We start from the raw sequence: 26,152 nt of genomic DNA on the forward strand, positions 1-26,152 counted from the left end.
ATCTAATACTTAAACAAGATGTTATTATACTCACACAGACTTTATACGAATAATTTTCAAACTCTGTATCTTGTCACACAATGCCTGCGAAGTTGGTAATCACATGTTAGTTTCCTCCCTTCTTTCTGTGCATTTCACATCCTCCCACCTCACTCAAATACACCTACCTAAGAAGGCAATAAAGAAATTTTACAAATGGAAAAGGTGACAGGAGGACAGACAGTCCTTAATATTTACCCCTACTTGAGGAAGGTAAAATAACTAATAGATATACGTACTACGGGGACAGTAATCCTCATCAGGAAAGTCAGCACGGTCTTTGCGGTGACGGTTGAATCGGTAGTCAATGCTGTCATGTACCCAGCCTTTTTCGATGAACAATCCTGGAACTTCATCTGAGAAGAGCCAGTATCTACAAATCACAACCACATATTAATAAAATAATTATACATCATGAGATGTGACTTTATTGTTGGGGAAGATGATTACAGAACATTACTAAACATTCAGATATAAACAAATTATAAAGTAAATCAAATGCCAAAATTTTTTAGAATTTGAGACTTGTCTAACCTCTGTAGTTTTATACTTCTAATAATTCTTTAGATTCTATACAATGTACTCATTTAAAATGCATACAATTTTTAAAGACCTCTATTTGGTTCACATTTCATCTATCATCACAATTTAAGCTCCACATATGTAGTATCTTAAGAACAGGGTCAATTCTTTATTTAACTTCAAAACCCTAGCATTTGGCAAAGTAAGTATTCAATGAATGTGTGAACAGCAATTCTGTTTCCAAAATCCATGACAAGGAAACAAGGAAGCTTATCTACTTAAACACTTTAGACAGTTTTGTGTTTTGTTTTTGTTTTTTTTTAAGAGAGAGAGAGAGAGAGAGAAGAAGGAGAGAGGAAGGGAGGGAAGGGAGGCAGGGCAAGAGAGAGAAAGTGAGCAAGAAAGACAGGAATACTGATCTATTCCTGTATGTGCTCTGACGGGGGATCAAACTGGCAACCTCTGTGGTTTGGGATGATGCTCTAACCACCTGAGCTATCCAGCAAAGGCAGTTTCATAACTAGTGAAACTACAAAGGCTCTACAAGATGACAAAAAATTAAGTTTAAAAATTTCGCCCTGGCCTGACCTGTGGTGGTGCAGTGGATCAAGCGTCGATCTGGAACACTAGAGTCACTGGTTCAAAACCCTGGGCTTGCCCAGTTAAGGCACATATGGGAGCTGATACTTCCTGCTCGTATCCACTTCTCTCTCTCTCTCTCTACCTCTCACTCTCTCTCTTCTCTAAAATAAAATTAAAATAAAAATTTTCAAAATAAATAAAAATACTAAATATTTTGTCCTGGCCAGTTGACTCGGTGAAGAGAACACTGGCCTGACATATGGACATCCCAGTCAGGGCACCCAAGAGAAATGACCATCTGCTTCTCTCCCTCCCTCTCCCTCTCCTCTCCTTCTTCCCTTCCCACAGCCAGTAGCTCACTTGGTTCAAGCATCAGCCCCCGGTGCTGAGGACAGCTCAGTGGTCCTAATGTGTCAGCCTCAGGTGCTAAAATTAGCTCGGTTGATTCAGCATCAGCCCAAGTGCGGGTTGCCGAGTGGATTCCAGTGGGGGCGCATGTGAGAGTCGATCTCACTATCTCCTCTCCTCTCACTTAAAAGAAAAAGTTACTTATGCCTGACCTGTGGTGGCACAGTGGATAAAGCATCAACCTGAAACCCTGAGGTCGCTGGTTCAAAACCCTGGGTTTGTGTGGTCAAGGCACATATGAGAAACAACAACCAGTTGATGCTTCCCAATCCTCCACCTTTCTCTCTCTCCTTTCCCTAAAATCAATAAATAAAATCTAAAAAAAAATAAAGTTACCTATTATGGTTTCGATCTGTACCAATAGGAGTCCTACGCAAAACTAGTTTTGCCTTGGCAATTCCCTCCTGGAATGCCTTCTCAGCAGCTGCTTTGTGTTTTCGTATTCGTTCTTCTTCAGCTTCACGTTCTAGTTTCACTGTTAAAGACAAAAAGAATCAACTAGATTTTTTTTCTAGTAAATTCCACTCTTAAAAATTAAGTAACATCTGGAGTGAAAAGTCCCTGGCATAAAGTACATTTTCATCAAGGTTTAGTTTCCAGCTCCTAAATCTAACCTGTTTTAAGAAATGACATGGCAGCAATTTCTATCTGGTCCTCCTATGTGCTTTGAATTTTGGTAATGTCTTAGCCATCAACATAAAATCTTCTCTCCCAAAATTTAACTTAATTTTAATAATTAAATTGATTTATTAATAATTTAAAATGTAACCTTAAAATAGTCCTTAAATGGAATTAAAATATTTTATGACAGTCATAGGATCTTCAAAATGATTCGGATAAATAAAACTAGAATAGGTATTTCAAAGTAAAACAAATTTCAGCCTTAAAGAATTTGATATATTAAACTTATTAGTCTTGGTGACAAGAATAAAGAAATAAGAAAGCAACGGCATAGCCATGGCAAGGTTGCTCCATAGATAGGGCATCATCTTGGCATGCTGAGGTTCCAGGTTTGATCCCCAGTCAGGGCACGTACGAGAAGCAATCAGTGAGTGTACAACTAAATGAAACTAAGTGGAAAACCAAGTTGATGCTTCTCTCTTTTCTTCCCCCTCCCCTCAAATCAATGGAAAAACTAAAAGAAAGGGAGAAAAAGAAAGCAAAGGTAGGAAAGCACTAGTAGAAAATAACAGTTACTGCATACTGAACAGTATTTTTTGAGTTAGCACTGTTAAGAACATACGCAAAAAAAGTTTTAATCAATTTATTTCTGATCATTCATTATATGGGTTTATTCTATACAGACGGAAATTTCCCATAACAAAAGAAGCCTAAAAAAAAAAAAGGAAGAAGCCTGGTTATCTTGCCTTGTAAGTTTTTCCATACTATCACATATATTGATACTGTAAGTACAAAGCACTGCTCTTCATAATGCCAGAATTTTTAAACCTGATCCTCTAATGGTGACAAAATCTACAATATGTGAGAATATAAAATATGCATCTATCTAATATTACTTTTAAAAAGGTAAGACAAATCTCACTTATTTAAAACCAACATGGCATGTTGCCTTTAATATAGTTTTTTAGCCTGAATGGAGCCATGTTTGCAACAATGAATATAGAGGAGATCAATACACAAAGCTAAATGATAAAGAGTAATGGCCAAGCCCTGGCCAGCTGACTCAGTGGTAGAGTGTCGGCCTGGTGTATGGATTCGATTCCCAGGTTCAATTCCCGGCCAGGGCACACAGGAGAAGCATTCATCTGCTTCTCTACCCTTCCCCCTTTCCTTCCTCTCTCTCTCTCTTTTCCCCTCCCACAGCCAAGGCTCCATTGGAGCAAAGTTGGCCTGGGCACTAGGGATGTCTCCATGGCCTCCACTTTAGGCGCTAGAATGGCTCCGGTTGCAATGGAGCAACACCCCAGATGGACAGAGCATTGCCCCCTAGTGGGCATGCCAGGTGGATCCTGCTTGGGTGCATATGGGAGTCTGTCTCTCTGCTTTCCCGCTTTTCACTTCAGAAAAATACAAAAGAGTAATGGCCAAATCACAATAAAGGAAAAACTCCTCCTGCAGCTACAAACAAACAAAAAACAATCTAGGGCAAGTTTTCAAAAGACAACCAAATTTAATTTCAGCAGTTACAACACTGAACTAAATATTGAAAAACCTGAATTCTACAATTCAACTACTGGCCTTGGCAAAATATTAACATTCTTTGTCCTTTGTTTCTCTATATCAACAATAGAATGTCATCTTCCTAGCCTTTCTCCTAGGTTAAGATAAATATAACACAGATTAACATTTTAGAAACTCAAAAAATCATTGTTTCAGGTAAAACACACTAAAATGCAATATAAAGTTCATCCATATGCTGTTTTTATATGAAATGCAATTATACTGTCTTTCAAATTGGAAAGTACATACATATACATACAGAGTGAGAATATACTATATATATAAAGCATTTCAATGGCCTTAAGTAGTATAACCTAAATCTGTTTTAAAATAAATTTTTCTAATGAAAGAATAAACAAAGTTGTTTGACTTAACTAAAATCTCTCACACATAATTTAAGACTATTTCTAAGTGTCTACCTACCCATTCATTAGCATTTATGACAAATAGTTTTTCCCATTGTCATTTCATACACTGGCATCTTTCATAAGGTTTAAAATTGTATCAGTGATCAAAATCATTATCTTAAAGACAAAACAACTAATAAATTTAGTTTATTGTAACAACAATTCTGAAACAAATTTTCTGTACAATGTAAGAGATAAGTAGATATTGATAGAGATAAAAATAGTAGATATTGATAGCAGGCTGACAGCTGTTGGGGGAGGTTGGGAGTTTAGGTGGGGTTGTAAAGGGATTGAGCAAATAAGGAGAAAAAAAAGAAAAAAGGCATGGACAGTAGACAACAGTACTATGACTGCTGGGGTTATGGGAGGTGGAGGGGGTATATGGATGATGATGGGTGATGGAGGGGGACTTGCTTGGGGTGGTGAACACACACAGATGGTGTGTTGTGGAGTTGTGCAGCTGAAACCTGTATAGTTCTGTTGACCAGTGTTGCCATATTAAATTCAATAAAAAGGAAAAGAAAGAAAGAAAACATATTGATACTGGTAAGTGCCAGATTTCTCATTAATACAAGAAGGAAGATACAAATAGAGAATGAGAAAAGCAAAGCAGAACCTGGGTACTGATGATAATTTGGAATAAATGTAACCTAGTACAAAATTTATACTGAAACTACACAACACTGAAACAAATAAAAAAAACCTAAGTAAATGAAAAATATCTCGTATTTAAGGGTCAGAAAGCAAAATACCATTATGATACCAATAAATTAGCTCTATAGTTTTAATCTACAGATCCTAAAACTGATCTATAATAGATTCAAAGCAATATCAATCAGAATCCTAAAGGACTTCTTTGTAGAAATAACAGGCTGATTTTAAAATTACTGTGGAATTGCAAGGAGCCCAGAACAGCTATAACAATCTTCAAAAAGAACAAATTAGATAATTCACACTTCCCCACTGCAAAAATTATTACAAAGCCACTGTAATTAATATAAGTATAAGGACAGACATATAAATCAATGGAATAAAATTCAGAGTCCAGAAATAAATCGATACATCTATAGTAAAATGATTTTTGACAAGGGTGCCAAGATCATTCAAAGGGAAAAGAATAATAAACTTTTTCAACAAATGATATGGGAATACACAAAAATTAATTCAAAATGAACCAAAGACCTAAATGTAAGAGCTAGAACTCTAAAACTTTTAGAAGAAAACAGAGGGGTAAATAAATATTCATGACCTTAGATTCAGCAATTGACTCTTTAGGTAAGACACCAAAACCACAAACAAAGGAAAAAAAATAATGGACTTCATCAAAAATTTTAAAGTCTGTGCCTCAGTGGACCATATCAAGAAAGTAAAAAGCACCTGACCAGTGGTGGCACAGTAGACCACTGACCTGGGACACTGAGGTCCCAGGTTTGAAAACCCAAGGTCGTCAGCTTCAGTGTGGGATCATCAAAAATGATTCCATGGTCGCTGGCTTAAACAAAGGTCACTGTCTAGGCTGGATCCCCCCAGGTTAAGGCATATATGAGAAGCAACCAATGAACAACGAAGTGCTGTAACTACAAGTTGATGCTTCTTATCTTCCTCCCTCCTCTCTCTCTCTCTCTCTCTCAAAAAAAAAAAAAAAAAAAAAAAAAAAAAAAAGTAAAAGGACAATGTATAGGCCCTGGTTGATTGGCTCAGTGGTAGAGTGTCAGCCTGGCATGTGGATGTTCCGGGTTCGATTTCTGGTAGGGCACAAAGGAGAAGCGACCATCTGCTTCTCCACCCTTCTCACCTTCCCTTCTCCCTATTTCTCTTTCCCTCCCACAGCCAAGGCTCCACTGGAGCAAGATGGCCTAGGTGCTGAGGATAGTACCATGGCCTCATCTCAGGTGCTAAAATGGCTCCGGATGCATTGGAGCAATGACCCCAGCTGGCAGAGCATCTCCCCCTAGTGGGCATGCTGGGTGGATCCCTCAGAGAAACTACCATGTGGGAGTCTCTCTCTGCCTCCCTGCTTCCCACTTAAGAAAAATACAAATAAAAAGGAAAAAAGGACAATGTAGAAAAGAGATGAAAATATTTCAGATCACATATCTGATAAAGGATTTGTATCTAGAATATAAAAAGAACTGTTACATTCCAAAAATAAAAAAGAAATAATCTAATTTAAAAATGAACAAAACATGTTTGGCATCATTAGTCATCAGGAAATGCGTATCAAAACCATAATAAGATACCAATTTACAACCACTAGCATAGTTATAATCTACAAATTATTGTATATAAGTGTTGGTGAGGATGCAGACAAGTGGAAAAATCAGAACCCTCATACAATGCTTGTAGCAAAGTAAAATTGTGCAACCACTTTAAAAAAGTCTGGCAGTCACTCATATGGTTAAATGAAGTTACCATAGACCCAGATATTACATTTTTAGGCATAGAAATGAGAATTTAAATATATATATACACACAAAAACTTGTACACCAATGCTTACAACATTATTCATAATAGCCAAAAAGGTAAAACAAACCAAATGTCCATCAACTGATAAAATGTCACATATCCAATCAATGGAAGACTAGTCTATTAAAAGGACTATTAATACTGAAACATGCTATAGTATGGATGAACTTTGACAACATTATGCTAAGTGAAAGAAGCCAGTCACAAAAGATCACATACTTATTACATGATTCCATTTATATGTTACATCAAGGGCAGGCAAATCTAGAGCCAGTAGTCAAGTGGGTTGTGAAGATGGGTAGGTGGATGATAATAGCTATAGGTATGGGGCTTCCATTTTGTGATGAAAACGTTCTAAAACTGTGGTAAAGGTTGAATATATCTGTGAATGTATTTAAAAACACTGAATTGTATACTATCAATGGAAGAAATGCATGGTATATGAATTCTTTATTATTTTTTAAGCTTGAGAGAGGGAGAGAGAGAGACAGGAAGGGAGAAAGATGAGAAGAGCTGATCCTCATAGTTGTGGCACCTTAGTTTTTCAGGGATTGGTTTTTCTCATATTTGCATTGACTGGGGGGGCTCAAGCTAAGCCAGTGACTCACTGCTCAAGCCAGTAACCTTGGGCTTCAAGCCAACAACCTTTGGGCTCAAGTCAGTGACCATGTGGTCATGTCTATGATCCCATGTTCAAGCTGGCAACCCCACGCTCAAGCTGGTGAGCCTGTGCTCAAGCCAGCAGCAACCTCGGGGTCTCAGAACTGGTTCCTCACCATCCCAGGATGACACTCTATCCATTGTGCCACTGCCTGGTCAGGCTAATTATTTCTTAATAAAGCTGTTTATTATATATTTATTGTATTATTATTTTTAATTGATTTTACAGAGAGAGAAGGGGGGGTGAAATGAGAAGTGTCAACTCATAGTTGCTTCACTTCAGTTGTTCATTGATTGCTTGTCATGAGCCTTGACAGGGTCAGCCCAGAGTTTCAAACCTGAACCTCAGTGTTCCAGGTCAACACTCTCTATCTATTGCAGCACTGCAAGTCAGGCAATAAAGCTGTTTATTTAAAAGTTCAGATTTGATGGTGCCATCAAAGCCCAAAATTTTTATGTTCTTGTATCTTAATAAGGGAAAGATTAAGATCTCACTTGGCAACTGTGCAGAGGCTTCAAATACCTTGTCATTCAATTATTACAATCTTTACAAGCACATAAGGAAACAAAGGCATGGATAAGCAACCTGCCAAAAGAAATATACCTAAGTCTGAGGTACAAGTTTGAACCCATATTAGCAATTCCCAAGTCATATGTTATTTTCACTATACCTACTTATGGAATTGGTCCAAAACAGAAAACCCAGAAAAGATGTCAATATCACATCACATCAATATAAGTCAAACTATCATTAACTGCAGAATGCCAAGCTTAACACTTCAGCTAGATTACATACATAGTAGGGTCTAGGTTATTACATAGAAAAATAACTAGGTATCACAGAGACTCTACCATTACCTCAGTATTTTCCTTACCTGTACTATCTTCTAAAAAGCTTCCCCTTTTCTCTCAATACAAGATTTTACCTTTCATCTCTCTCTCCTGGATTTCCCGCTCCTTCTTAGCCTGAATGGCAAGCAGCCGCCTGCTCTTCACAGTACTAATCATGTCTTCAGCTTCCATATCTACCTGGGGCTCAAACTTCACAACTTCTTTTTTCCTATCAGTTTTGCCTAACTCATTCTCTTCTTTTCCATTTTCTTTATTTCTGGCTTCCATTTCTTTCCGTTTCTGTTTCTCTGCTCTCTTCTTATCGTTTTCTTCCTTTAATACAGCAAGCCGTTCCTTCCACAACTCTGCAGACATCTGCTGTCTGGTTTCCATGTGGTCTTGCACTGAATATGTCATAAGAATCCGGTGACAGAGTGCTGTCAAGATCTGTAGCTTCTCTTCTGATGTTAGCTCAAAAAATTCAGAGGTTTCCAGCTTTTCTAAGAACTCATCTTGTACCTCATTGTCCTCAAATGGTGCTGAATCTTTATTGTCATCTGTTTCTGAGCCCTCACTTTCCTCCTGAACATCAGATTTGCGCAAGCAGAGCCGCACCAGCTCTGAAACAGAATGCAGAGTCAGAGGGATTTCCGACAGTTTCATTCCCAATTCACCATAGTCTTCTGCTATTTCATCTTGTAATAAAGTCTGTAAAAGGATGACCAATACTCTATTCAGGTATAAAAAACCACCCTTTTCTGCACTCAAGGCTTCCATGAGGGACACAGCAGTAATAGGATACTGAGCATCTGGTAAGAGTAGCCCAGAATAACAGCTCAGAAACTCCACCACCATGGCAACATCCCCAAAGAGTGTATTGGGTAGCCCTTCAGGTGTATCCACCAATCTAAATGCTGGAAGGTTTTTTCCAGTTAACTCTTGGTCCTCGTATCGCTTCTGTTTTTCTAGTTTCTCAAGCATTTCTTTCTCCCTCCGCTCTTTGGCTTTCTCCTTCAGCTTTTCTCTCAGCTCCGCTCGTTTCTTTTTCAAGTATTCTTTGCGTTGCTCTTCAGACATAGAGGCCCACCTTTTTTTGTGCTCTAGAAGCTCAAAGCGTTTTTGAACAATACTTCTCAATTCTTCTGGAAGACGAGCTCTATCTTCTGTAGAGAGAAGACGAGCTGTTTTAGAGATAACACAGGACAGGGCACTCTTCTTGTCTTCCCTGTCTTTGTTTTCTTTGTAGTAGGCAATAAGGTGTAGGGCAGCAGGAGGCAAATGTTTATGAGGTTTACTGGAGGACCGGGGTGTTCCCCCAGAATTCCGTGGGGCTCGTGTCATCTTCTGAGTGCCTTTGGCCATATCCAACAAAGTCATCTGCTTCATTTTAGTTTTAGGAGTCTTCAGGCCCTTTTTTGGAGATCTGGAATTCCCTGTGGATTTCTGTCCATTCAGAATGCCTTTGCTTCTGCCCTTTGCTTTCACAGGCTTGTCATTGTGCTTCCCTGGTTTCTTGGCAGGTGGACCTTTTTTAGGAATGTGAAAGTTAGTATGTAGCTTGTTGGTTGACATCATCTTCATCACTTCTTCCAGATGCTCTTCTGGAGATTTGGAATTCTTTGAGTTCTTCACCTTGAGTGGTGAACCATTCAAGGATTTCTTCAAGTGTACGTGACACCATAACTTAGGATTTAGTGGTGAATTCAGAGAAGAGTTGTCGGTCTTGGATTTCTTTGAGGGCTTCCGGTCTGGGGATCCAGTATTCTTCCTCTTAGTAGAAGGGTTGAGAGTCATATACTAGAATTTAAGAATAGGAGCAAAATTAATTTTAAACACTGACTTAAAGAAGCAGTATTTAAGTATCCTAAAGGCTCTCTTTCCACTATTAGGTAAAACTATAAATTCCTTTCTCTTCACAGATACTATGTCCCTGAAAAATCAACAAAAGGAAGTTAGCTGATGTTTAAGCCATATCAGCACAAAATTTTCTTGATACCCAGGCCTCAAAAGCTATACTCCAATATTAGGCATTTTTGTTGTGCAAGTAGTTTTCTGTTTATATACAGATTAGCAGCTCTTAAATACTTTAAGAAACTGTGGAAACCCCCCCCCCAAAAATTCAAAAATTATGCAAACAATTTCAGAGTCCATCCATGGATCACAGATTGAGGACATCTGATCTAGATAATGGCAACATGTTAAAAATTTTAAAAGTATTGCTATTAAGATAGGACTGAGTTTTTATTCTTTAAGCCAGGGGTCCCCAAACTTTTTACACAAGGGGCCAGTTCACTGTCCCTCAGACCGTTGGAGAGCCGGACTATAAAAAAAAACAACTATGAATAAATCCCTATGCACACTGCACATATCTTATTTTAAAGTAAAAAAAAAAAAAAAAAAAAAACCAAAACGGGAACAAATACAATATTTAAAATAAAGACCAAGTAAATTTAAATCAACAAACTGACCAGTATTTCAATAGGAACTAGGCTCCTCTCACTGACCACCAATGAAAGAGGTGCCCCTTCGGAAGTGTGGCGGGGCCGGATAGATGGCCTCAGGGGGCCACATGTGGCCCTCGGGCCGTAGTTTGGGGACCCCTGCTTAAGCCTTTGTTCCAATTGGGAATAGTCTACGCTCTTAAGTTTTACATTTAAAGTTTACCTTTTAAGTATTTTTGTCTCAATTCAGAAGCATATTAAAAGTATCAGTGAATATACTAATAACAAAGATACTGCTCACAAATAAAGTACCCTTGAGACTCTAGCCTTATAAGTCCTCAAACTCCCCTTTGACTTCTCCCCACACCGAAAGAACTCATTCCCATATATATATTAGTAACTATGAGCCCTCTAAAGCAGGGGTCCCCAAACTTTTTACACAGGGGGCCAGTTTACTGTCCCTCAGACCGTTGGAGGGCCGGACTATAAAAAAAAACTATGGGCCCTGGCCGGTTGGCTCAGCGGTAGAGCGTCGGCCTAGCGTGCGGAGGACCCGGGTTCGATTCCTGGCCAGGGCACACAGGAGAAGCGCCCATTTGCTTCTCCACCCCTCCGCCACGCTTTCCTCTCTGTCTCTCTCTTCCCCTCCCGCAGCCAAGGCTCCATTGGAGCAGAGATGGCCCGGGCGCTGGGGATGGCTCTGTGGCCTCTGCCTCAGGCGCTAGAGTGGCTCTGGTCGCAATATGGCGACGCCCAGGATGGGCAGAGCATCGCCCCCTGGTGGGCGTGCCGGGTGGATCCCGGTCGGGCGCATGCGGGAGTCTGTCTGACTGTCTCTCCCCGTTTCCAGCTTCAGAAAAATGAAAAAATGAAAAAATAAAAAAAAATAAAAAAACTAAAAAAAAAACTATGAACAAATCCCTATGTACACTGCACATATCTTATTTTAAAGTAAAAAAAAAAAAAGGGGGGGGGACAAATACAATATTTAAAATAAAGAACAAGTAAATTTAAATCAACAAACTGACCAGTATTTCAATGGGAACTATGGGCCTCCTTTTGGCTAATGAGGTGGTCAATGTGCTCCTCTCACTGACCACCAATGAAAGAGGTGCCCCCTTCCAGAAGTGCGGCAGGGGCCGGATAAATGGCCTCAGGGGGCCGCAGTTTGGGGACCCCTGCTCTAAAGTCTCAATTTCATAATGCTCTCTTTGATCATCCTCTCACATCTAATTCACTCTCTAGTACTCTAACTCTGTAATTCTTCAATCTGACCAGTATCTTAAATCTGTTAATTTTATCACTTTCACCATGCTTACACTTTCTATCCTAACCCAGATTAAATTCCACAGTTAATCAACAGTCAATCTTGCATAAAACTCCAGTTCCCTTGTGCCCTTTGCTCTATTATATCTAGTCACTCCTGGCCTGCACACAGTCAGCTTAAATACGACTAGAATAAAAGATACATTGAGAGGCCCTGGCCGGTTGGCTCAGCGGTAGAGCGTCGGCCTAGCGTGCGGAGGACCCGGGTTCGATTCCCGGCCAGGGCACACAGGAGAAGCGCCCATTTGCTTCTCCACCCCTCCGCCGCGCTTTCCTCTCTGTCTCTCTCTTCCCCTCCCGCAGCCAAGGCTCCACTGGAGCAGAGATGGCCCGGGCGCTGGGGATGGCTCTGTGGCCTCTGCCTCAGGCGCTAGAGTGGCTCTGGTCGCAATATGGCGACGCCCAGGATGGGCAGAGCATCGCCCCCTGGTGGGCGTGCCGGGTGGATCCCGGTCGGGCGCATGCGGGAGTCTGTCTGACTGTCTCTCCCCGTTTCCAGCTTCAGAAAAATGAAAAAATGAAAAAATAAAAAAAAATAAAAAAAATAAAAAAAAAACTATGAACAAATCCCTATGTACACTGCACATATCTTATTTTAAAGTAAAAAAAAAAAAAGGGGGGGGGACAAATACAATATTTAAAATAAAGAACAAGTAAATTTAAATCAACAAACTGACCAGTATTTCAATGGGAACTATGGGCCTCCTTTTGGCTAATGAGGTGGTCAATGTGCTCCTCTCACTGACCACCAATGAAAGAGGTGCCCCCTTCCAGAAGTGCGGCAGGGGCCGGATAAATGGCCTCAGGGGGCCGCAGTTTGGGGACCCCTGCTCTAAAGTCTCAATTTCATAATGCTCTCTTTGATCATCCTCTCACATCTAATTCACTCTCTAGTACTCTAACTCTGTAATTCTTCAATCTGACCAGTATCTTAAATCTGTTAATTTTATCACTTTCACCATGCTTACACTTTCTATCCTAACCCAGATTAAATTCCACAGTTAATCAACAGTCAATCTTGCATAAAACTCCAGTTCCCTTGTGCCCTTTGCTCTATTATATCTAGTCACTCCTGGCCTGCACACAGTCAGCTTAAATACGACTAGAATAAAAGATACATTGAGAGGCCCTGGCCGGTTGGCTCAGCGGTAGAGCGTCGGCCTAGCGTGCGGAGGACCCGGGTTCGATTCCCGGCCAGGGCACACAGGAGAAGCGCCCATTTGCTTCTCCACCCCTCCGCCGCGCTTTCCTCTCTGTCTCTCTCTTCCCCTCCCGCAGCCAAGGCTCCACTGGAGCAGAGATGGCCCGGGCGCTGGGGATGGCTCTGTGGCCTCTGCCTCAGGCGCTAGAGTGGCTCTGGTCGCAATATGGCGACGCCCAGGATGGGCAGAGCATCGCCCCCTGGTGGGCAGAGCGTCGCCCCTGGTGGGCGTGCCGGGTGGATCCCGGTCGGGCGCATGCGGGAGTCTGTCTGACTGTCTCACCCCGTTTCCAGCTTCAGAAAAATGGAAAAAAAAAAAAAAAAAAAAAAAAAAAAGATACATTGACAGTGTATGGTATTATTTCAAGTCATAATGAAGTACCTTCAATGAGTCCTGAATGCCACCAAGTAATCATAATATATTCCCTTAGTTCATTCACTTTCCTACTTTCTAATAATAAACACATCTGCTCCTGTCTTCTCAACTTCTATCTTATCCCTATCATACAGAATTAGTTTAATTAGACTGACCAGGCGGTGGCGCAGTGGATAGAGCGTCGGACTGGGATGTGGAGGACCCAGGTTTGAGACCTCAAGGTTGCCAATTTGAGCACGGGCTCATCGGGTTTGAGCAAGGCTCACCAGCTTGAGCCCAAAGTTGCTGGCTTGAGCAAGGGGTCAGTCTGCTGTAGACCCCCCATCAAGGCACATATGAGAAATCAATCAATGAACAACTAAGGAACCGCAACAAAGAATTGATGTTTCTCATCTCTCTCCCTTCCTGTCTGTCTGTCCCTATCTGTCCCTCTCTCTGACTCTGTCTCTCTGACAAGAAAAAAAAAAAGAATATAATCAAAGAAATTGAGGAACAAAATAGAAACAGAGGCAGGATCATAGGGAACAGATAGACAACCGTCAGAGGAAAAGGGGGAAGAGGGGATGAGAACAAAGAAGGTGAATGAATTAGCCAAAACCATATATATATATATATCACAGACAACAGGGTAGCAATAGCCAGAGAGAAAGGGAGAGTGAAAGTAGACGAAAGGGGACAAAATGGGGATGAAGAGAGACTTTGCATGGGCCATGGGGGGGGGGGGGACGACAAGATGCAATGTGTAGAGAGTGTTTTATTGGACACTTGAAACCATATCAACACAAAAAATTAAAAATTTAAATTAAAAAAAAATACATAACCAGAGAGCCCTAGTCAGATAGCTCAGTTGGTTAGAGCATTGTCCCAAGGTGCAGAAGTTGCCAGTTCGATTCCAGACAGGGCACATATAGGAACAGATCGATGTTCCTCCTTCTCTCTCTCTCTCTCTCTCTCAAATGAATTAAAAAATATATATATATATACATATATATATGTATATATATATATACAGAGAGAGAGAGAGAGAGAGAGAGAGAGAGAGAAACTCACAGAAGAACCAAGAAAGCACAAGAGGTATAAATATGGTCTGCAATGAATAAGTGACCATATACTTAACAAATCCTTGTTCTGGCAAAGTTCTAGAACTTTAAAGGCCAATGTGCCTTTTAAAAATTACAGGCAAGCCCTGTATGTGCCTCTCAAGAGCTAACCATCCTCTTCAACTAGCCTTGAAAACTTTCAGAGTACAAAATAGATTGCCACATTTTCTAATGATCAGGATCACTAAAAAGGAAACTAATATGAGACTATGTTTCACTTTTACTATTTTAAATAGATATTTTTTAATAGGGTCTATTATAATTGGGCTACTTCTTAACTTACTGGTTATATTTCTATTTAAAAAGTCAAATTTAAAAATGTTTTAAGTCAAACTTAGCATAAATTTCTTTACATTTCCTCGACTTAGAAGCATTATATTATGCAGAAATAATGCAAGAAAAAGATGAGATGGCTTAACCATGAATGGGTCCAATTACCCATTTTTATTTATAAAGTGTGTAATTTTGCCAAGCCACACTATACAATTTTTTTTTTCTCTTAAAAATGAAAGAAATTGCCTGACCAGGTGGTGGTGTGGTGGATAGAGCGTCAGACTAGGATACGGAAGAACTCGAGGTCGCCAGCTTGAGCGTGGGCTCATCTGGCTTGAGCAAAAAAAGCTCACCAGCTTGGACCCAAGGTCACTGGTTCTAGCAAGGGATTAATTGGTCTCCTGAAGGCCTGCAGTCAAGGCACATAGAGAAAGCAGTCAATGAACAACTAAGGTGTTGCAACGAAAAACTGATGATTGATGCTTCTCATCTCTCTCCGTTCCTATCTATCCCTCTCTCTGACTCTCTCTGCTCCTGTAAAAAATAAAATTAAAAAATAAATTTTAAAAAATGAAAAAAATTAACTCACCCAACCCCCTCCCAACAGGCCAGCTCCCCGAGTAAACATCCTTCAGTAACTGGATCATCTCAGCATAGGGCAGGCTGGGCAGTCACAGCCAAATGGGAGCCAGCATGGCTGGACTCAGGGGGATCTGAAAAAGTATAAAACCACTTATGTGCTAATGGTCTCCCCTATCTCCTATTTACCTATGAGTAGTATATAGGAAGGGAGAAACAAATGGACATCTGAATTAGCAGTACTATAGTTTTGGCAAAGGACATTCCTAATTGCTAGACAGGAAAAAATATTTGTCTCAACAACATGAGAAGCTGTAAGGAAAATAGTTATGTATATATAATTCTATACTTGTTCCTTGTCACCTGGAAACCACTACCACAAATAAGAAAATTAATAAAATAGAAATAAAAAATCTTTATAACTAACTCAGATGCTAAATTTAATTTAATAGTAAGCAGCAAGAACCAAAGACTAGAAAATTTTGGCAATCTATATTTTGATTCTTAATTTCACTCCTCTCATTCACCCAAGGAACCATGTTAGGTGTTTCAAGGCAACACGTATCTCAATCTCTAGATATGCTTTATAAGCATATCTGTAAAATGTGTTACTATAAAATATATATTTTAAGTGTTCTAAAAATTAATATAATTTATTTGTTAAAGTACTTCTGCTCTAGTCTCCAACTCATAAACAAACCTCAAAAGCCACCTAACCAGGCAGTGGCACAGTGGACAGGGCGTCGGACTGGGTTGCAGAGGACCCAGGTTTGAGACCCCAAGGGTCATCAGCTTGAGTGCGGGCTCATCTGGTTCGAGCAAAGCTCACCAGCTTGGACCCAAGGTCGCTGGCTTGAGCAAGGCGTTACTCGGTCTGCTGAAGGCCCATGGTAAGGCACATATGAGAAAGCAATCAATGAACAACTAAGGTGTCGCAACGAAAATCTGATAATTGATGCTTCTCATCTCTCTCCATTCCTGTTTGACTGTCCCTATCTATCCCTCTCTCTGACTCTCTGTCTCTATAAAAATAAAAATTTAAAAAACCAAACCTCAAAAGCCAAAATTTAAAAAAAAATCTTAGGGCTATGAACAGTTAGTTGAAACATTAGTTATTAGGGAAGAAATATTATTATTATTTTTTTTTTTTCCTGAAGCTGGAAACGGGGAGAGACAGTCAGACAGACTCCCGCATGCGCCCGACCGGGAACCACCCGGCACAAAGCTCTGCCCACCATCTCTCTCCATTCCTGTTTGACTGTCCCTATCTATCCCTCTCTCTGACTCTCTGTCTCTATAAAAATAAAAATTTAAAAAACCAAACCTCAAAAGCCAAAATTTAAAGAAAAATCTTAGGGCTATGAACAGTTAGTTGAAACATTAGTTATTAGGGAAGAAATATTCTTTTTTTTTTTTTTTTCTCTTTCCTGAAGCTGGAAACGGGAAGAGACAGTCAGACAGACTCCCACATGCGCCCGACCGGGAACCACCCGGCACAAAGCTCTGCCCACCAGGGGGCGATGCTCTGCCCCTCTGGGGTGTCGCTCTGCAGCAACCAGAGCCACTCTAGCGCCTGGGGCAGAGGCCAATGAGCCATCCCCAGCGCCAGGACCATCTTTGCTCCAATGGAGCCTTGGCTGTGGGAGGGGAAGAGAGAGACAGAGAGGGAGGAGGGGGGCGTGGAGAAGCAAGTGGGCGCTTCTCCTATGTGCCCTGGCCGGGAATTGAACCCAGGCCCCCCGCACGCCAGGCCGACGCTCTACCGCTGAGCCAACCGGCCAGGGCCAAGAAATATTCTTTAAAATATATAATAATTAATCCCTGGCTAGCTAGAACATAGTCCTGATATGCCACAGTTGTAGGTTCGATTCCCCATCAGGACACATACAAGAATCAACCAATGAATGGATTAATAAGTGGAGTAACAAATCAGTGTTTCTCTCCCTCTCTTTCCCTGTTTCCTCTCTCTAAAACCAGTAAATAAAAATTAAAATAAACAAACAGCCTAACTCGTGGTGGTGCAGCGGATACAGCAATGACCTATGACGTCAAGGTACCAGGTTCAAACCCCCCAAGGTCACTGGCTTAAGCAAGCGTGGGCTCACTGACATGATCCCACGGTTGCTGACTTGAGCTCAAAGGTCACTGGCTTGAATACGAGTCACTGGCTCAACTGGAGTCCCCATCAAGACACATATGAGAAGCAATCAATGAACAACTAAGGTGCCACAATTACAAGTTGATGCTTCTCATCTCTCTCCCATTCCAGTCTCTCTAAAAAACATTTTTAAATAAATAAATAATAAAATACGCAATTATGTCAGTAGTAATGAGACAATTATATCATGTGCCTTCTGATATAACTCACTAAGAATACAACAGCCTGATCAGGCAGTGGTGCAGTGGATAGTGTCAGACTGGGATGCAGAGGACCCAGGTTCAAAACCCTAAGGACGTCAGCTTGAGAGTGGGCTCATCAGCTTGAGTGTGGGGTCACTGGCTTGAGTGTGGGATCATAGACATGTCCCAATGGTCGCTGGCTTGAGCCCAAAGTCATTGGCTTGAGCAAGGGGTCACTTGCTCTGCTGGAGCCCCCAGTCAAGGCACATATGAGAAAGCAATAATGAACAATTTAAAGAGCCGCAACAAAGAATTGATGCTTCTCATCTCTCTCCTTCCTGTCTGTCTGTCCCTATCTGACCCTATTTCTGTCTGTCACACACAAGACACACAAAAAAGATATGAATTCTCTAGCCACATACCTATTATACTTATTGTAGACATCACAAAACATAAGAGCATTCTTGTTCTTGAATAATCTATATTCTAGAGCTGTGATGGCAAACCTTTTTATAAAAACCACCCACTTTTGCAGTGCTGGTCAACCTGGTACCTCCCGCCCACTAGTAGGCATTCCAGCTTTCATGGTGGGCCAATCCCGGTGCCGTGTGGTTGCTCCACTACCACCCACCACACGGTTTTTATAAAAAGGTTCGCCATCAGAGTTCTAGAGTATACTTACAAGATCACAAACACACTCTTACTATCACACTCTACCCTTCCCAGATGGTATTCCAAAATTCTGTACCTCTAAATAATTTTCCTCTCCCACCTAAACTCTCCCCAGCATTCCTTTCCTAAAAATTACTTGGAATTTGCCTCCTCGCTCCAAGCCACATCTCTCTGAGCAATAGTTCAGCAGCCTAGTAGAACATTAAATTCTACAAAAAACGGAGAAGACAAAATATTTAACCTCTTGCCTTTAGGACAGGTGAATGTTGTGTGATCACTCTTATTTTCAATGCATTATTTAAAATTTCCTTTAGTGCCTGACCAGGCAGTGGCGCAGTGGATAGAGCATCGGACTGGGATGCGGAAGGGCCCAGGTTGGAGACTCCGAGGTCGCCACCTTGAGCGTGGGCTCATCTGGTTTGAGCACAGCTCACCAGCTTGGACCCAAGGTCACTGGCTTGAGCAAGGGGTTACTCGGTCTGCTGAAGGCCCAGGGTCAAGGCACATATGAGAAAGCAATCAATGAGCAACTATGGTGTTGCAATGAAAAACTGATGATTGATGCTTCTCATCTCTCTCCGTTCCTGTCTGTCTAACTCTCTCTCTGTCCCTGTAAATAAATGAATGAGTGAATGAGTGAATGAATGAATGAATGAATGAATTTCCTTTAGATGCCCTGGCTGGCAGCTCAGTTGTTCACAGCATCCTAATACTCAAAGGTGGGCAGTTCGGTACCCTGTAAAGGCACATACAGAAACAGATTGATGTTTCTCCCTCTTTCCCTTCCTCTCTCTAAAGTAATAAGTACATTTTTTAAAAAATAAAATAAATTTGCTTAAAATGAGAAAAAATCAAAAAAAAAAAAAAGAGAGAAAAAAAATCCAAAGCACTGTTTTATGGCCTACTATCAAAGTCTTTACGATATTCCATCCTGGCTAAGATAATAAAAGACCATTAAAAAAATTAATTTTACAAAAAGAAAAAACTTTTACGTAAAGCTCATGAGACACAAATCAGTGAAATATTAAATAGTAAATATTGAGAAATAAGAAATTATTGTTCAAGACAGGAAAAATACATAAAGAAATAAGCATATGCCCTTAATTTTGTAGACTGGTATTTTACATAAGTCTCAATTTCTCTTACTAGGTAGAATCACTACCATCTTATAACAGTTTAGTCTACACAAGTTTACTCTTCTTAGTCTCAACCTGAATTATAGCTAAATGTCATGAAGTAATATTTTAAGCACTCATTAGAAAATTTGAAAGTAGCCAATTTCTTCAGAAATTGCTTTTCAAGATACAACTTCCTGGAATTCTAGTCTCTGGCTCCTACAAAAAGCATGGATCAGCTTTTCCATTCTAAAAAATCTCCAACAACTTTTACTCATAAATACTCAGTGTTCGACGTTATTCATATATTTGAATCACTAAACTACAACATACAAGACAACCATAAGATAGAGAAAAACATTAAAGGACTCAAATGATTCAAGAGTCTAAAATCCATTCAGAGATGACTATCTAGAATTCTCATACAGTAAAGATAGTAATCTCATGTTATAAGCACCAAAAGCCTTATCAATTCTAAAACGTACAGCAATGAAATAACAAGGAATTAAAATTTCCCCTCAATAAATAAAAATACTAAAGAAAAAAATTTAGATTTACTATAGTTCCATGGAAAATTTAGTCCTGATCTAGAAAAACCACAATCCTAAATTCTTCTTTTCACGTAAATAATAAAAATTTAGCCCTGGCAGGCTGGCTCAGTTGGTTGAAGCATCATCTAGAAGCACAGAGGTTGATGGTTTGATCCTCAGGGCACAGACAGGAACAAACTGATGTTCCTGTCTCTCTCTCCCTTCCTCCTCTCTTGCTAAAATCAATCAATCAATCTCTCTCTCTCTCTCTATATATATATATATATATAGTTTTAAGCTTTTTAAAACATATATAAAGCTTTTTTTAAAAATTGCAAAGAGCATAATAAAAGATATTGCTCGATCATGCTGCTCCAGAATAAGAAAATATGCTAAATACTAAACTATGGTTAGACATCTTTATCAATATTTGGAGATAGCTCCAGCCGGTTGGCTCAGTGGTAGAGCATCCACCCAACATGTGGATGTCCAGTTTGATTCCCAGACAGGGCACACAGAAGAAGTGACCATCTGCTTCTCCACCCCTCCCCCTCTCGCTTCTCTTTATCTTCTCTTCCCCTCCTGCAGCCAAGGCTCAACTACAGGGAGTTGGCCCAGGGCACTGAGGATGGCTCCATGGCCTCTGCCTCAGGCTCTTAAAAAAAAATATGGCTCCAGTTGCAACAGAGCAAGGGTTCCAGATGGGCAGAGCATTGCCCCTTACTGAGCTTGCTTGGTGGATCCCTATCTGAGCGCATGCAGGAATCTGTCTCTGCCTCCCCTTCTCTCACTAAAAAAAGTAGTAATAATAATAATAATAATAATAGTAAAAATAATGTTTGGAGAGCCCTGGCAGTTAGCTCAGTGGTAGAACATTGACCTGGCATGTGTATGTCCTGGATTTGATTCCTAATCAGGGCACACAGGAGAAGAAATCATCTGCTTCTCTTCCCTTTCCTTTCCCCCTTCTCTCTTTCTCTTTCTCTTCCACAGCCATGGCTCGATTAGTTCAAGCAAATCAGCCCCAGGCACTGAGGATGGCTCTATGAAACCTCTACTTCAGGAGATAAAAATAAGTTATGGCCCTATATAAGCAGAGCATTGGCCCCACACATTGGCTGCCAGGAGGATCCTAGTGAAAGTGTGTGTAGAAGTCTATCTATATCCCTGGTCTCTCACTTAAAAAATAAAAAATTGGAGAAACAAAATTATTTCTCAATATACTTTTGTCAGCAACTGACCAGGCTGTGGTGCAACGAACAGAGCATCGGATTGGGACACGGAGGACGCATGTTTGAACCCCTGAGGTCACCAGATTGAGCACGGGCTCACCAGCTTGAGCATGGGGTCACTGGCTTGAGCATGGAATCACAGACATGACCCCATGGTTGCTGGCTTGAGCCCAAAGATCGCTGGCTTAAAGCCCAAGGTTGCCAGCTTGAGCCCAAGGTTACTGGCTTGAGCAAGGGGTCACTCGCTCTGCTGTACCCCCCACCCCCGTAAAGGCACATATGAGAAAGCAATCAATGAACAACTAAGGAGACTAAGGAGCCGCAACGAAGAATTGATGCTTCTCACCTCCCTCCCTTCCTGCCTGTCCCTATATGTCCCTTTCTCTGTCTCTGTCACAAAAAATAAACATATGTATATATATATATACACACATATACACACACGCTTGTCAGAAAGCAAAATCAACTTAAGATAATTTAAATAATTTAATTTCATGACTCGAGATATTCTTTTTTTTTTTCACAATTAAGGAGGTGGGGAAGAAATTCTGAATCTCTGGCTTAATTTTAATAGACCAGCAGCTGTCTCCTTTCTAGACCAAGATGAAAATATCAGTATGTAAATTATTTAATTTACCAACACAAGAAGCACAAATATTCTCACAACCTATATAAAAAAAAACCCTCACAACCTATATTAAAATCATACTGGAAAAACTCTAAGATAGAAAAGACAATTAGAAATCGGAGGCCAGTGTCCTGGCTTCTGTCATTCACATTCTGTTGTTTCTCATTAAACTAATCTCTTTCCCCATCTGGAAAAAGTAAGATTACCATATTTATACATACCATACAACTTCATAAGAATGTTCTGGAAGCCCTGGCCGGTTGGCTCAGCGGTAGAGCGTCGGCCTAGCGTGCGGAGGACCCGGGTTCGATTCCCGGCCAGGGCACACAGGAGAAGCGCCCATTTGCTTCTCCACCCCTCCGCCGCACTTTCCTCTCTGTCTCTCTCTTCCCCTCCCGCAGCCGAGGCTCCATTGGAGCAAAGATGGCCCGGGCGCTGGGGATGGCTCCTTGGCCTCTGCCCCAGGCGCTAGAGTGGCTCTGGTCGCAATATGGCGACGCCCAGGATGGGCAGAGCATTGCCCCCTGGTGGGCAGAGCGTCGCCCCTGGTGGGCGTACCGGGTGGATCCCGGTCGGGCGCATGCGGGAGTCTGTCTGACTGTCTCTCCCTGTTTCCAGCTTCAGAAAAATGAAAGGAAAAAAAAAAAAAAAAAAGAATGTTCTGGAGATCAAATGAGATACTTAAAGAAAAAACCATGTTCTCAAAAGGAAAGTGCTAGATTTTCTACTGATTCATCATACAAAGTAATACTCATTCCAAGTCCTTTTCAAGGCTGCCAGTATATATGATCATCTTTTCTGATGTATGTAATCAGTTTTCATTTTTAGGAGTCAATTTGCAAAATATTTTTTTGTGTTTATACCATACCTCATTCCAAGAAGAAACTGAGGCAAAAAAGCATATATATGTAGTTGGTTTTATCTTTAATTATATAACCATAGTAAAAAAATAAATTGAACTAGGGGACATACTCAACATGGTCTCTCCCCTACCAACCCCACATATTGAAACCTGTATGAAATAGAAATATCTGAAAAATTTTTAATTCCTCATCTGATGTTAGAGTTCAAAATCGGCTAAAAATCTAATCCTACTAAACCCATCTGAGAAAATATACTCATCTAATAATGTTCTATCTTGCTAACCAAAAATTTGTAGTGATCTTACCTTGTATGGATCAAGTAGAAAGTCACTGAACTTGCTAGGTAAGGAATACTTCTTCACCAATTCGTCTTCTACCACCCAAGGTGCATTTTCACCAGTGCCAGCCCGTAAGGCATTATGCCGTATAAAGTATCGAAGGATCTCCTTATTTGGTGGGCGTTCTGTACGAATCAAGCTGTCTGCTGGCACATTACTGATGATCTAGATGAACAAATATAAATAACTCATCACTGGGGTAAAAAAGCAATTAACCAATGAGAACAAAGATTAATGTTCTCTCCAGAAAATCATAATTACATCTATAAAATAGAGCTATAAACTAGCTGGAAGAAAAATTAGAATAATCTTCAGAGACAGAATATTATTGAATTCCTAAGCAATTTGTCAATATGTATCAAAGTCCTAAAAATGTTTATACCCATTGAACCAACAATTTATCTTCCTATATTAAAAATTTAGAAATAGGCCCTGGCTGGGTAGCTCAGCTGGTTAGACTGTTGCCCCAGTAAGTTATGGTTAGAAAAATACACTGCTCACAAAAATCAGGGGATCAGGGAACATGCAGATATTCCAGTACTTTTAGCCTTTTGTATAGTACATTTTCACCAATGAAATAAGTTGGTTTTGCATCTTATTTGCATAATTGAACAACTTTCTTCGACTTGTTTGCTTTTCTGATGTTCTTTGTTTAATAAAAAGCAATCAAACACAGCCCTGGCCGGTTGGCTCAGTGGTAGAGCTTAGGCCCGGCGTGTGAAAGCCCCAGGTTCAATTCCCAGCCAGGGCACACAGAAGAAGCGCCCACCTGCTTCTCCATCCTTCTCCTTTCTCTCTGTCTCTCTCTTCCCCTCCCCCAGCCTAGGCTCCATTGGAGCAAAGTTGGCCCAACCATGAGGATGGCTCCCTGGCCTCTGCCTGAGGGCCTAGAATGGCTCCGATTGCAACGAGTAATGCCCCAGAGGGGCTGAGCATGTCCCCTGGTGGGCATGCCAGGTGGATCCTGGTCAGCACATGCAGGAGTCTGTCTGTCTGCCTCCCCCTCAACCCCCAGCTTCTCACTTCAGAAAAATAACAACAAAAAAAAGCAATCAAATACTTTTTTTATTGCTTTATATTCATTTTTAAATATCACCCAATTTAATCAGGACAAACTTACTAGAATCATCTAGGGTGCTATTAAAATGCATTACCCCAAACTTATTGAATCAGAAAAATCTCTGGCAGTAGAGTCTGGGAATCCTTGTTTTTTTTTCCTTTTATTATTTATGCTAAATTTACTCCAGCGCTGTAAGTTTTTATTTCTTCAGTTTTTTTCTGGAATATTTTTTTTTCTGTGCAACCTCCTCTTCTGGTTTTGTTTTTTTTGTGTGTTTTTTGGTATTTTTCTGAAGTTGGAAACGGGGAGGCATCCCATGTGCGCCCAACCAGTATCCACCCAGCATGCCCACCAGGGGGCTATGCTCTGCCCATCTGGGGCGTTGCTCTGTTGCAACCAGAGCCATTCTAGCACCTGAGGCAGAAGCCATGGAGCCATCCTCAGCGCTTGGGCCATCTTTGCTCCAATGGAGCCTTGGCTGTGGGAGGGGAAGAGAGAGACAAGAGAGGAAGGAGAGGGGGAGGGGTGGAGAAGCAGATGGGCGCTTCTTCTGTGTGCCCTGGCTGGGAATTGAACCCAGGACTCCTGCACGCCAGGCCAACGTTCTACCACTGAGTCAACCGGCCAGGGCCTCCTCTTCTGGTTTAAGAACAATCTTCTCTTTTTCAATAAGGATCATCTCAGTTTTACAGAAAGAGATCGTGTAAGAGTTAATCTGCACATGAGCCCTGTAAGTTGTGTGCTGGGTATTATGAGCTTTGTGTACCTGGATGTGCTCCATGACCAGAGAATCTCCATCTAAACCTGAAACTTCAGTATTATTCTCTGCATTTTTAAGCATGTGCAGCAAAAAAAGCACTTTTGGGGTCAGCCTCACTATTTAAGCTGGGCACACCTACCAACTCCACCACTGTAACAAAATGGCTCACATTGCTTCTGTCAAGTTACATCCTTCAAATACTTAGCCTTTTAAAGATACATACCCCTGGTGGCCTGGGAAGTTTCATGAGTTCTTAAAGTGACCATGAAGATTTGAACCTGTTACTTTGTATGATTTTGTGGGGTTTTCTGAGTCAAGTGAATAGTGAATCATTTTTAAAGGTCACCTCTGACCACTTTGGGAAGAGCTACATTTTTAATCAACTCCCCTAGTGATTATCATATATACCACAACCCTCCCAATCCCCTTTCCTAAATGAAGAACTTCAACAGAATTATTAAATTTCTCAGGCCTTAGCTATTTTCTATAAAGTTAAACATAAAGAAAAATGTACAGCTGCCTTCCAACTGGTTAACCTACCATCCCACTTCTTTCTTACATACTGGTATATAAGTACCTGAAAGAAATATGCCATATTTAATAAAATCTAAGATGTTATTCACAAAAAATATTATTTTATGTACCAAGAAGAAAAAAATTCATGCCAACTGATTTTAAGATATACACTGATAATAACAAATTAAAAAATATATGAAAAATGGCCCTGACCAGTAAGCTCAGTGGATACAGCATCACCCTGGCATGCAGACATCCCAGGTCTGATCCCTGGTCAGGATACACATGAAAAATGACCATCTAGGCCCTGACCGGTTGGCTCAGTGGTAGAGCGTTGGCCTGGCATGCGGGGGACCCGGGTTCGATTCCCAGCCAGGGCACATAGGAGAAGCGCCCATTTGCTTCTTCACCCCCCCATCCTCCTCTGTCTCTCTCTTCCCCTCCCGCAGCCGAGGCTCCATTGGAGCAAAGATGGCCCGGGTGCTGGGGATGGCTCCTTGGCCTCTGCCCCAGGCGCTAGAGTGGCTCTGGTCGCGGCAGAGCATCGCCCCTGGTGGGCGTGCCAGGTGGATCCCGGTCGGGCGCAAGCCGGAGTCTGTCTGACTGTCTCTCCCCATTTCCAACTTCGGAAAAATACAAAAGAAAAAAGAAAAAAAAAAGAAAAAGAACCATCTACTTCTCTTCCCCTCCCTCTCCCCCTTCTCT

At 41.0% G+C, this 26,152-nt stretch overlaps 1 protein-coding gene across 2 annotated transcripts in view; it reads right to left on the reverse strand.

Moving 5' to 3' along the window:
* The window catches only part of BAZ1B (bromodomain adjacent to zinc finger domain 1B), a 101,562-nt gene that overhangs the window by 46,907 nt on the left and 28,503 nt on the right, over positions 1-26,152 (reverse strand). For both annotated transcript variants that reach the window (XM_066274555.1, XM_066274556.1), the window contains exons 6-9: positions 23,079-23,276; positions 8,193-9,894; positions 1,888-2,026; positions 279-412 (exon numbers count right to left, since the gene is read on the reverse strand). In XM_066274555.1, the coding sequence (XP_066130652.1) occupies positions 279-412; positions 1,888-2,026; positions 8,193-9,894; positions 23,079-23,276 (2,173 nt within the window). The remainder of the gene's footprint in view (positions 1-278; positions 413-1,887; positions 2,027-8,192; positions 9,895-23,078; positions 23,277-26,152) is intronic.

Source organism: Saccopteryx bilineata, chromosome 4, assembly GCF_036850765.1.
Source record: "Saccopteryx bilineata isolate mSacBil1 chromosome 4, mSacBil1_pri_phased_curated, whole genome shotgun sequence".
Taxonomy (NCBI): domain Eukaryota; kingdom Metazoa; phylum Chordata; class Mammalia; order Chiroptera; family Emballonuridae; genus Saccopteryx; species Saccopteryx bilineata.